The sequence below is a fragment of the Pleurodeles waltl genome, chromosome 1_1, assembly GCF_031143425.1.
Source record: "Pleurodeles waltl isolate 20211129_DDA chromosome 1_1, aPleWal1.hap1.20221129, whole genome shotgun sequence".
Classification (NCBI taxonomy): Eukaryota; Metazoa; Chordata; class Amphibia; order Caudata; family Salamandridae; genus Pleurodeles; species Pleurodeles waltl.
The window spans coordinates 400,320,224-400,333,652 of record NC_090436.1 but is presented as its reverse complement, the minus strand read 5'-3'; the positions used below and the strand labels follow the sequence as shown (position 1 = coordinate 400,333,652).

Genomic DNA, 13,429 nt, shown 5'->3' with positions numbered 1-13,429 from the left:
TTAGGAATTCAATCACAGGCACAAAAGAAAACGCAACATCTAAGTTTGAATAAAAGTATTGCACATGCTCTTGATTATAGAATCCTGTTAATAGCAAGCTGCAACTAATTCCATAAGTAAGAGGGAGGCTATGATAAGTAGCTGCCTCCTGCACAGATGAAGGGATTTTAGTACATACATAACAATCTTTCGCACCCATAGTTTCCACATACTCATTTAATAAGCGATAGAAGACATTAGTAGAAAGTTCCCCTTTTGCATTAGTTCCCTCATGCATATGGCTTGCGTCCTGCTCAAACCTCTCCCACGTGATAGTTTAGTAGTGGTAGTTTCAGGTTTCGAAGTTGCATTAATAGTTTCTTTCTCTCTCCATGGCATTCCCACAATCACTCCCACAATCATTACTGCACATACAACACCTATTATAAGACCTAACCAGCCACACACTTTACTTCCTTTGCTATTGTAAGCCATGTTTGTATAGAATCAGAATAGCAGATCAACAATCAACTTGAGGAAGAAAAAGAAAAGGAAAAAAAAACTCTTTGCGTATATTACAGCGTCTTCACTCACTCCAGGATCCTTTTTCGTCAATTCCGGTCAGCAGCTTGTCGTAATCAGGTTTCTTTAAAGTCAAATCCAATTATAGTGTCACTTCCAATAGTTTCTAAAGTCTCTTTCTCTTTTCAGCTTTCACAGATTCAATTTCAATCAAGTTTTTTCCTTTGAATATCTTCAGGTACTGTAATATTGGCCTGGTACTTCTCGATCAAAACAGAATGCTAAGAACTCTTGTTGCCATTCAGAGGTTGTAGCATATGCTCATTCAGGACCTGTATATCTCTTGTTGGCTATTCTTTTTCTTTTTAACCTTCGTTCACCTTGTTGCTCTCCTTCACTCAGATCATCTGCTTGTGAAGTATCACTTTCTTCTATTATTGTGTCATTCGATACCTCCCTTATTTTAGGATGTGACTTGTCTGGCCAATTATCGCCTCTATGTGTCTTGGTTCGATGTTTTCCTTCAGGACGTTGGACAGCACCCTCCTCTTGTGATATGGTGTTTTCTCTTGACGGACCTGCAACTGGTGAAACTTCAAGTTCCTCTTCAACAGGACACGTTACCCTTTTTGTGTGACTGGCATGTATCCAGTTGGGAACCCCGGCACACTTCACAGCAGTGGTGGTTGTCAATATTACTTGACACGGCCCCTTCCAACGCGGCTCAAGACACGATTTTCTCACGTGCTTCTTGACAACCACCCAATCTCCAGCTTGCAGAGAATGACCAGGTTCGCCAATTGGTGGCAACGTGTTAGCTTCCACCTGGTGAGAGAAAGAGTGAATCACGTCAGCCAAACCTTTGCAGTAATCCAACACCATATCATCTGTAATATTCACTAGTGCATTTGCAGGTACCGCTGGTAATCTCATTGCTCTGCCCATGAGGATTTCATGGGGGACAGTCCCATTTTCTTATCTGGGGTGTTTCTCATAGACATGAGTACTAGAGGTAAGGCATCTGGCCATTTCATGTTTGTTGCAGCACACATTTTTGCTATTCTTGATTTTAAGGTGCCATTCATCTGTTCAACTAGTCCTGATGCTTCAGGGCGATAGCTACAATGCAGCTTTTGTTCAATGTTGAGTGCGGCACACAAAAGTTTAATCACCTCATTGTCGAAGTGTCTCCCCCTATCTGATTCTATAGAAACTGGAAACCCGAATCTTGGTATCAGTTCTCTGAGTAGTAGTTTTGCAACTGTAAGACTGTCATTCCTACGTGTGGGATATGCCTCAATCCAATGACTGAAAACACACACAATCACCAACACGTACTTCAATCCACCACAAACAGGCATTTCGATAAAATCCATTTGCATTTTGTTGAATGGACCTCCAGCTCTCCCAATGTGACTCAAAGTTACCACAGTTCCTTTTCCAGCATTCATCTGCTGACAGATGACACATCTGTGGCAAGTGATTTCTGCGGCATGTCTGAATTTTGGATTGAACCAATCAATCTTAAAGGATCTGATCATGGCGTCTCTTCCCAGATGTGCCTGCCCATGGTACAATCGGGCAAACTGTGACAAAAGACTATTTGGCAGAACCGGTTTTCCCTCTTCTGAAACCCATAGATCATCTGCCCTTTGTACACACTGCATTCTCTGCCAGGAACGTTTTTCTTCCTTGCTAGCACGACCTTGTAATGTTTTCAGTTCATCTAAGGTATCAACCACTCGTAATGCTAGACTTAAACTTGTGTCATTTTCAGGTTGTGGTAACAATTCCCACTGCTCTTTAAACGATATACAATTTAATGCACAAAATCTTGCGACCTGATCTGCATAACTGTTTCCCATAGACACAAAGTCTTGTGATCTGGTGTGAGCACTGCACTTCACCACGGCAATTTCAAGAGGTAACTGAATCGCATGTAACAAATCTCTTATTTGTTCACCATTTTTCACAGGAGAACCAGATGAGGTCATGAAACCCCTCTGTGACCAGTGTTGGCCAAAATCATGCACAATTCCAAATCCATATCTGCTGTCAGCATAGATAGTGACTTTCAAATTTACAGCTGCGTGGCATGCCTTTGTAAGAGCTATTAATTCTGCCACCTGTGCAGAAAACACTTTCTCGAGCCAGGAGGCTTCGACAATGCCAGTTATGGTACATACTGCGTAACCGGCTCTCAATGTTCCTGCTGAATCTCTTAGACAGGACCCATCAACAAACATAGGCCCTCATTCTGACCTTGGCGGGCGGCGGAGGCCGCCCGCCAAAGTCCCGCCGTCAGGTTACCGTTCCGCGGTCGAAAGACCGCGGCGGTAATTCTGACTTTCCCGCTGGGCTGGCGGGCGGTCGCCTTCAGACCGCCAGCCAGCCCAGCGGGAAAGAGGCTTCCACGATGAAGCCGGCTCGGAATCGAGCCGGCGGAGTGGAAGCTGTGCGACGGGTGCAGTTGCACCCGTCGCGTATTTCACTGTCTGCGCAGCAGACAGTGAAATACATGTAGGGGCCCTCTTACGGGGGCCCCTGCAATGCCCATGCCAGTGGCATGGGCACTGCAGGGGCCCCCAGGGGCCCCGCGACCCCCCCTACCGCCATCCGGATCTCGGCGGTCCGACCGCCGGGATCTGGATGGCGGTAGGGGGGGTCGGAATCCCCGCGGCGGTGCAGCAAGCTGCGCCGCCGCGGAGGATTCAATGGGGCCGCGGTACACTGGCGGGACCCCGCCAGTGGTGCCGGTCCGACCGCGGCTTTACCGCCGCGGTCGGAATCCCCATTGGAGCACCGCCGGCCTGTCGGCGGTGCTCCCGCGGTCCTCCGCCCTGGCGGTCAAAGACCGCCAGGGTCAGAATGACCACCATAATGCAATCGTTTTCTTTTAACCGGGTATCCTGTATGTCTGGGCGAGGTTTGGTACAGAGCTCAGTCACCTCAAGACAATCATGCTCAAATTCTTCCCAATCTTTGATTTCAGTATTTTCATTTGGAAGTAAGGTTACCGGGTTCAGCACAGTGCATCTCTTTAGCGTGACATTTGGTCACCCCAGTATAATCGTCTCATATCTAGTGAGTCGTGCATTTGTCATGTGTTGGGTCTTGGTTCGTGTCAACAGATTTTCAACTGAATGCGGAACCATTACTGTCAGAGGGTATCCCATGACTATGCCTTCACATTGTGAAAGGCTTTGACCAACTGCTGCAACTGCCCGCAAACAACCCGGTAAGGCTGCTGCGACAGGGTCCAAGGTAGCTGAAAAATATGCTACGGGGCGATTTGCATCTCCGTGGACCTGTGTTAAAACAGACAAAGAACAATCATCACGTTCATGACAGAACAACAGAAAAGGTTTCTCATAGTCAGGCATTCCTAATGCTGGTGCCCTGCACATGCATTCCTTTAATTCTAGAAATGATTCAAGCTCCTCTTTTGTCAAAGTTATTGTGTATGGCTCATCCTTGACTTCCTTTCCTGTCAATTTTATTAAAGGCTTTGAGATGATCGAGAAGTTGGGTATCCACTGGCGACAGTAGCCCACCATTCCCAAAAACATCCTGACGTCTCTTTTTGTTGTTGGGGGATTCAACTGTAAAACAGCTGTTATTCTTTCTTTTGATATTCTTCGGGACCCTTTCTCAATCAAATGTCCCAAGTATTTCACTTCTTTTTGACAGTATTGCAACTTTCTGGGTGACACCTTGTGTCCATTCTTTCCCAGATGATTCAATAATGCAATGGTATCATATTTACAACTGTCTCTGGTTTTGGATGCAATCAGCAAATCATCAATGTACTGCACAAGAGTCGAATTAAAAGCCAGCACAAGAGGTTCCAAGTACTTCTTCAATATCTGATTGAAGATGGATGGTGACTCAGAAAACCCTTGAGGAATTCTGCACCAACTGTACACCTTATCCAGGAATTTGAAACTGAACAAAAATTGGCTGTCTTCATGAAGAGGTATCGAAAAGAATGCTTGTGATAGGTCTACCACAGTAAACCATTCAGCATTACAAGGAACCTGAAACATTATTACTGCTGGGTTAGGTATCACAATTTCGTTTATTTTTCTCAAATCCTGCACAATTCGAACTTTTCCACAGGGCTTCTTTAAACCCATGATGGGTGAGTTACATGGACTGCTCAAAACTTCTTTCAGGACTCCCTGTCTGAGAAAATCTGCAATTATTTGTGACACCTCAATGAGGACATCCTGGGTCATGTGGTATTGCGGCACTTGTGGGAACACTGCATTCGGCTTTATCTGAACCTTGACTGGTTCTACTCCTTTTATCAACCCTACTTCTTTCCTAGTCAAATCCCATACTTTCTCTGTTACGGTCCCTTGTAGATAAACAGGTAGGTCAATCAAAGTATGCATTGGGAATAAAGTAATCAAAGGGTAGTCTTCATTTGTCTCTCCTCCTTCCTCTATAAATTGACTCTCATCTCCCTCATCGTCACTGTTTGTTTGTACTTCTATTCCATCGTTGGAACAGGTAATCGAACATTTTGTCTTACATAGTAAGTCCCTTCCTAGTAAGGATACTGGCCTTGAATCGCATACAACAAATCTATGCAGGCCTTGGAAATTACCAATTTCAACCTGCACCGGATCAGTAATCGGATTAGTCAGGTACTGGTTTGCCACACCAACCACTCATATAGTATGCCCTGAGAGAGGTAATCTCGGGACTTCTGCACTTCGAACTGTAGAGCGTGTAGCTCCTGTGTCGAATAAAAATGAAACCTTATAGCCCATTACTTTTCCCTCTACATATGGGCCTCTCTGATCCACCTCTAAAGATGCTGCAAGCCTGCACTCTTCGCTATCTGAGCTGTCATCTGACCAATCCTCATTCATGCCACTTTCACCTCATAATGGGAATTGTTGCACAGTCTTGTTTTGATTGGTTACCTGGCCTGTGACCTGCTGAGGAAGCATCACCTGTTGCTGTCCCATCGGAGCCATTGGCAATTGCATTTGCTGTCTAGGCACCATAGGAATCTGCTGCTGCACTGGTTGCATTGGTACTGACTGAAAACGCGGCATTTGCATCTGCTGCATGGGCTGTACCCCTCGCATTTGTACCAAATTATTCTGAAAATTCAGGTTTTGATGTCTCACTTTTGGACCTCGTGGATTTTGTAATGTACCGACATTAATGCTTTGCTGAACTGCACCATCCTGCATCATATTCGGACAATCCCGTTTCCAATGCTCCACGCCCCCGCACGCGTGACATGGTGACATCTTTTTCACTCCTTGACCGTCATCTTGAATAACAACATTATTCATGTCCGAACCACGGTTCACAAACCCTCGACCTCTGCCTCTCGGCTGTGCCTGAAACACACCATTCATTTGCGGTTGTTGCTGTATCATTTGCTGAACTCCATTTCCCTGTATTCCAGCTTGTGCAGCCCTTATCTGCATCACCATCACTTTTTCCTTCAACTTTTTCTGCTTCAACTCAATCTCATCACTACAGTATTTCGCATACTGCAACACCTCATCAATCGGTTTAGCTTGCCAACAAATCAAATGATTCTTAATCATCTGGCTGACCTCTGGTCTTAGCCCTTCGACGAATCTAAACACAAGGTGATTCATGTCCTTCGGTTCGATAGTCTCAGTACCACTGTAATGTTTGAACGCTTTCAATAACCTCTCGTAATAAAAATGTATTGACTCCTTAACCTTTTGAGAGGTCCGGTCGATTTTCTGCCAATCGGTCACCTTCGGCGACACCTTTTGTTTCAAGAACTCAATCACTTTATGATAATATTTCATCACCTCTTCTGATGGTGCTCCAGTCACCTTATCTCTTGCCGGCTCCTTCGTGGGCCAATCTACCCCTCTCTTACACTCGAGCCACAAATCCGGCGGAACAATGATCTCAAAGAAAGTATTCAAGTCTTCCCAGAGACACTTTGCAAGCTTCACGAACCTGTCCGTTTGTTGATACCACTCGATCGGCTTCTCTCTTAGCCTAGGATAATCATTCGTAAAGGATAAAATGTCTCCTCTAGTCCATGGCACATGCACTAAAACACCACCAGCTGTCTCTCTCATAGGTAAGATTTTTACTGAATCCAGATTAGGTGAGGTCCTAACTTCACTGGACCCTGGACTATCTCCCTTTCTCTTATCTCTTTTCTTCGCCCATCGGCCTTCCCATTTCTCCAATGCACCCCAAATCTGTGCACTTTGCAACAGTTCTCTCAGGTGTGCCTTCATGCCTGCAGATCTCATGTGTTCAAAATCTTTGGAGTCAAAATCTAATCTGTAACTTCTTTTCAAATGTTTAGTATTTCCGATATCGATATTGTATTTGTCTGCCAAATTCGCTAATCTCTGATGTACTTTGCCTACCTCTTTGGTAATCTTGGGACATAAGTATCTCAATTCTGCCTCAGTGTATGATTCCAACCTATTTACTCCCATTGTTCCTTCCACTAACTCGGCAGCTTCTGTCCCTAGTCGTACAATATTCAAGTATTCGTCTTGTTTTTCTTTCTCAGGTTCAACTGTGGTTACTGTAGTCTTTTGTGAGGTACAAGTTTTCTCTAACTACTCATTTAACTGTTGTACTGTAAAACCCTGCAGTGAAATGTTCCCTGCATGTATCATTGGAGAGTGTGAAGTATTTGTACTCATGGTTTGGGGAGTTAAAACTCCCAACCCTGCTTGACGCATCGCTTCGAGAGGTGCCCCTACTGGACTAAGGTCCATCAAGGCTCTCGGTGGCTCGTTAACTTGCTCTCCCGGGGCCATTATTTGTGGAGTTCTCATAGGCCCTCCTATTATCGCTTCCTGAGTCATAACTCCTTGATCACACATCCCTGTTTTATCTTGCGCATACAATGGCACTGGGGGACCAACAGTAATAGGTAACGATATAGCGGCAGGTGTCTGACCGAAACCCAGACTTCTTGGAGCCGCAACACCATAGGTCTGCTCCAGTGTACCCGGTACAGGTACTAACGGTGGTCCCGCTACAGGGTTATACCCAGGTATCAGCTGTGGCGGTTGAGACACTAGCTTCGGGGTCGATTCAATCTGTTTTAACTTTGGCTTTGTGTATATCGGGTCTGGCGGCACTATCAAGTTCGTAGTAGTCTCAAGCACTGGAACATCAGGGTAAATTCTCTTTATCTGCGTTGGAGGCTGCAACTGTATCGGTAAGTCTGGTGCAGTGGGTACACTGACACCATTCTGTATCAAAGCTGTATCGCTAGTCTGTACCGTATCAGTAACTCCCTTCTCCTGCGTCTGGATCCCAGGATCCAAGCTAGTGCTTGGAGCACTGTCGCTCACCGCATACGGTGGCGGGTGATCATGTTACAATCTATCCATAAATTCCTCATCATCTGAATCATCTTCTTCTTCCCAGGACCTTTTATTTTCTTTAGTTTTACCAGAATCTTTGTCGGTTTTACAGGAGGCTTTCTTTCCCTGTGTCTCTTCTCCCTGGGTTATTGCTGGGAATAACTTCAAACCATCCACGATTCCCCTTCTCCACATTTTATTCTCGTTGTCCCACCTAGCTTCTGCATATGATTTTTCTGCCCTTCTCAGTCTTCTCTGAAACCTTTCTTGTCTGTGTCTAAGAGCCATTAAGTCCCAAATCGCTAAAGCCTCGTATTGTGCCGGTCTCGGAGGTGGCTTCTGTGTACTTAACATCCACCTCAGATTTTCTAATACCTTTGGATTAAACGTCCCATGCTCTGGAAACGCTAAACATCCTTCTTTTTCTGTTAATTTGCGCCACTGTTTCATCCATAAACAGGGTGCGACACCTTTCTCTTCCATCACCATGTAAGCCGGAGTACCCTCAGGTGGTGTAGGTTCCCCATCAGTTGCTACAATATATACATCTCCCTTTAGAGCACTCTTGAATGCCTTGACAAAATTCATTTTTGCGATACTCTTTATTTCGTATTTAATCAGAAATGGCTTAGTTCCCAGGACACTCTTCACCTGCCCTTTCTCAACCTATTGCCTCTCACGGACGGCAGCCAATCCGTGCGCGACCCCTCTCGACATCTGACCTATCTCAGCGCGGCACCACTGACGTGACACTCACACACACTGCAGCTGACAAAGTCTTGCGGCTTGTCCGCCCTTCACTGATCCTTACAACTCATACAACTAATGCAATTATTGCGAGCACCTTAAAATGACAACACAAATCTGTCGGTTTACTACAGGAAGGGTAACACATTCGCTTCAGAACTTTACAGAGATTTCACTTGAAGCCTCGGCCGCTACTCTCTCCTTCTCAGTTCCCGCATACGCAAGTAGAATTCAACCCGCAAATTCTACTCTCGACTTGTCAATGACTCCTTCTAGTGCACTTTAGAATTTGTCAAATCTCCATCGAAGGTTTCATACATGCATCATAACTCAAACTCGACTTGTCAACCATGCCCGATTGACCTACTAAACCGCACAGATTACAACATAAACCACATTTATCATCATACTCCGGAGTCTTAGACCTCGACAGGTCCGTACACGACAACCAACCACGTGGATAATTATTTTTTGAGTAACAAGCGCTACATTCACATGAAGTACGCCAACTTCCCTACTCTCATACTGTGGAGTACGCCTACTCCTGCTAAACAACACTTAATTTGGCCTAAATACATACAAAATTTTCACAACCACCTGCAAGATGCATAAGCTTAGGTAAGCGCAAAGACCCTAACCACGCACACTATGGCGGCGAGAACATTCCCAACTCATTTAGGCAGGCTCCGAGATCCCGGGAAAGCCATGGCGAACTTAGCAACCCATCATCTCTCCAAATTGCATTATCACAGAAAAACAATTTAAACAATGAAACTCCGTCCTAGGGCCCCCAAGGGCCAAACCGTCGCTCTGCTACCAGAACTGCTAACGCGTCCTTCTATGTAAATTTATACACATCAGGACTCGTTTTAGGCCGATGAATCTTTGGACCCAGTGGTGAGACACCGTAAGACGAGATAACTGATCGATATATCAAGCAATATATCAATAATATTGTCAACATATATCACCACAATATATTTCACTTTAGACATTAGTTAAACCTTTGGCGCAACCATGACTTTTCAGTCATGAATAACCACACCTTATTGAAGTTTTGTGAATTTTATTCCCTATTGATTACAATCTAATAGCAAATGTATTAATCTCAATCCAAGAAGCAAAAGAGCATAGTCACAATGTGGTAATAATGCAAAGATTACAGACATAAGATGGTAATATGAAGATAAACAAATCTAGACGTATAAAACCTCATATATGTTTAGTTCAGCATAGCACCACGTCAGTCACGTCAGTTACGTCAGTCAAGATGAAATGCCTCAACTATCCACAATTAGCATCAGCATGTTGGACTTCATGCAAAACAATTTAGAACATCAATTTGGAAAACATCTAACTAAGGTCTCTAATCAAAAATGCACAGCAGTTGGTACCTAGAAAGAAAAGGCAAATAAATGAATTTCAATAGCAACAACATAATTACCCTCCTCAGAATAGGTCAGCATACAGGATCAGTCTTCGTCTTCAGGACATCAGTTAGATCGCCGTCAGTCTATCTAGTCTATGGACAGGGGACACTTCCCTCATAAGGAGGAAAGTGCAATGGGGCGACTAAGGGTGAGGATGGTTTTATTAAGTCTCAAATCACCAAACAGAGTGACAGAGTTTCTGGATGCAATCGATATCATTCCCTACCTAGCGCTCTCGAGTCTCTTGTGTCATGGGTTTTTATCCCTTTTTCGTAATACATTCCCCCAAAATTCTATTGGATAATCACTACACCCCACTATCTGTAACCTATCAAATTATACATTAAGTAATGCATTTGTCATTCTACGATAATTGACATCTTTCTGATTGGTCTTCATAATTGACGTCTTTCGTAGGTGGCATATCCGGGGTTACTTCATTTTCTGGCACGTTCTTTGGGTCAAGAGTTCTCTTTTCCGTGGTTCAGTGTCCTTGAAAGTGTCCATATTTTGTTGCAAAGCGTTCAACTTTATCCTAAAGCAACTAGCATGCGGATGAGAATATAACGGTCAATGATACAATAAGCGGAGAAAAAGAACAAATGCTGGGTCATGGCCTTTTGCAAGTCAGCACACTGGAGAAACAGAAAAATATGCTTTATATGAGAGCTACACAGCTAGTTTTCGACTCACGCTAACTTAAGGCTTATGGATTCTAATAAAATGCAATCATCGTACGTATTAACATATTCAATTAGTTATAATTCAAGCAATTATTTCTTACAGTCGACATTAGTTTATGCATGTGAAAATTCTCCACGTTTAAAATACGTTTCAATTAATAATATTAGCGTTGTTAATATAAGCATTCCACATCTAAAATAGATAATGTTTAAACTACGCTCCTCACTATTAATGTTTATTAGTGACCACTAAAGTAAATTATTGCATGGGTGATTGATACATGTTGTGATAAATGGACACTGAGACACCTAACAGCTCTCTAATGTCCATAGATTGCATGTCCTGCCTCTATCTTGATCACCTCTGCTGAAATGAAGCCTCACAGACTCAGAACACAGATTGCCCGAGGGCAAGTGAACATTTATAAAAATGTATACCCGAGTGTAAATTATTAAGTAATCCTCTCACCAAAACCAAGAGTAGATCATTATTTGTCAGTGGTGAGGTTTTGGAGGGATGATTGGTTAGCCAAATGCATGATTTATATGTAATTGTTTCGAAATGTTCAGCTCTACATTCTAAAAACGTGTGTCTGTTGGCAATAAACAAATGTTTGAATGCAAAAAAAGCTTACTGTCAAAATGTAATGTGTTTTTAAAAATGAAATAAATATGTCAGATGTTGAGATAGGCTCATCTGATACAGCTGTTTTCTCTCTGTTAGCTCGAATGAAGATTGGATGTGACAATGCCGTAGTGCGGATGGTATCCAGCGGTAAATTTATTAACCGGGTGACGTTTGAGTACAATCAGCTTGATCGCCGAGATGACCTGGAGGAAAATGAGCAAGGAAACAGTGTGGAAGACGTCTGTTTCCCCAAAGACTGAGTGATGCGCTATCAAACATGTTAACACTTTTCACAAAATGGCGTTACTGTGGAGGAGTCAATCCCATTCAGCCTTGTCGACGTCACTTACATAATTTGTAGAATCACTTTAGAGTTCTGATACCTGTCTGCTCCCAACATTATTCAAAATTAAACCATCATTTTACATGCTTTTACATTTCCAGAAGTTTTGTTTGAAGTCTGATTTATGTTTATAAATGGGCCTAGCTGTCTTACAAATACTTCAGGTGAAACAGAAATAAAGAGAGTGCATTCGAAAGAGGACATTATTTTTAATAAATTCATTTATATGACTGGCGAGTACACAGGACACGCTTTCACAGTCAATGAATGCAATCTTTTTATATCGGTCGAAAATAAAAGATAACATAGCTGGTGGCTGCAAGTCGATTTTATAATACAAAAAAACATTGTCAATGTAAAATATGTTGTGTTTATAATATTATTGCATTATTATTTATGTATAATTACTTGTTTATAATAAAGATGTCTAGCATGAACATTTTTTCTTTACAGAAGTTCAAACATAAATAAATATATACCAAGCGAAGGCAGACACGTGTCCTACATGATTCTTTTCAGTTAGCCTGTAGACGCTGAAGTAGACACGTAGAAAATGACAACATAAACACAGTAGATTACTTCGATATAGCGGTTTTAGTAGAGGTAAAATGATAATCGGTTTACCAGCTTTGGAAAGAGGAAGGGTCAGCTCATCCCTGTTTGGATTCAACCTACGAACTGCAGTTCACACCAATATCAGGGAGGATGGGGAAGTCATGCATTTGAGCTTGAGCTGTGTTTAGCGTGTCTGACCTTATTTGATTTCTCATGTTTAGTTTAGAAGGGGACGCGCTAGAGGTTCGATGGACCTTTTGACTGCGCTTAGAGTAAATCCCACCATAGGACTCAATTTCAATACAAATCTAGAACAATATCAACCAATGTTATCCAAAATCTTTGGAGCCAGTAATTCCACACACCATAACCCCTTTGGCCATTAATAACCACACCTTTATGTAAAAGTTAGAATGTTTACTTCCCTATGTTAACAATGCTAATATCACGTAACGTACTCTCAATATCAAGTGATACACATTCAGAAACAACACCGGTTGACCAAATCTTCTAAAGAATCTCAATTTAACTGAAACATGTATGGTTACGCATTCTAGGATTACAGTACAAGTCACTAAGAAGAATAACTGCACAATAGAAATAGCATACATTTAGATTCAGCAAAGAAACGTCAACTGTTGTTAATAATTAGCAAACATCCTCTGTGAGTCTCCTAGCTAACCTTCTGATTAGAATAGCATGTTTGGGCTTCATGCAAAACAATTTAGTTAACACAAATTTGGAAATAAAATCTAACTATGGCTCTATCAAAATTAGCGGTTGGTACCTGAAAAACAAAAGACAAATTACATCAAACAATAACATTTGAAAAGGATCAGCAAGCTGCGACAGTCTTCGTCAATTGGACATCTGTTTGGTAAGCATCAGCATCAGACCATGAAAGAGAATGGTTCAGAGCAGGGACTCTAAGCTATCCGAACCATTTGTAAAGCATAGTCTAAGGATCAGCATTCAGCATAAAGTCTAAGCAATAAAGTTAAGGCTCGAATCCTCCAAGTAAAGGAATCAAATTCAAATGAGCATGGAAGGTGATAATGATTGGAATGGCGCTTCTCAGCAAAGAATTAGGAAAAAATGAACACTTCTCTCTCTGTGTAGTGAGGCTAAGTTAAATTCATCTAAAGCTCCTCCCACGTTGCCATTGGTCAAAGAATTGTACATTTACATTTAGT

At 42.7% G+C, this 13,429-nt stretch overlaps 1 protein-coding gene across 1 annotated transcript in view; it reads left to right on the top strand.

Moving 5' to 3' along the window:
- The window catches only part of CRHBP (corticotropin releasing hormone binding protein), a 108,798-nt gene extending 96,680 nt beyond the window's left edge, over positions 1–12,118 (top strand). The window contains exon 7 of the mRNA XM_069218213.1: positions 11,435–12,118. Within this exon, the coding sequence (XP_069074314.1) occupies positions 11,435–11,598 (164 nt within the window). The 3' untranslated portion in view covers positions 11,599–12,118. The remainder of the gene's footprint in view (positions 1–11,434) is intronic.
- Positions 12,119–13,429: the final 1,311 nt, after the last annotated feature.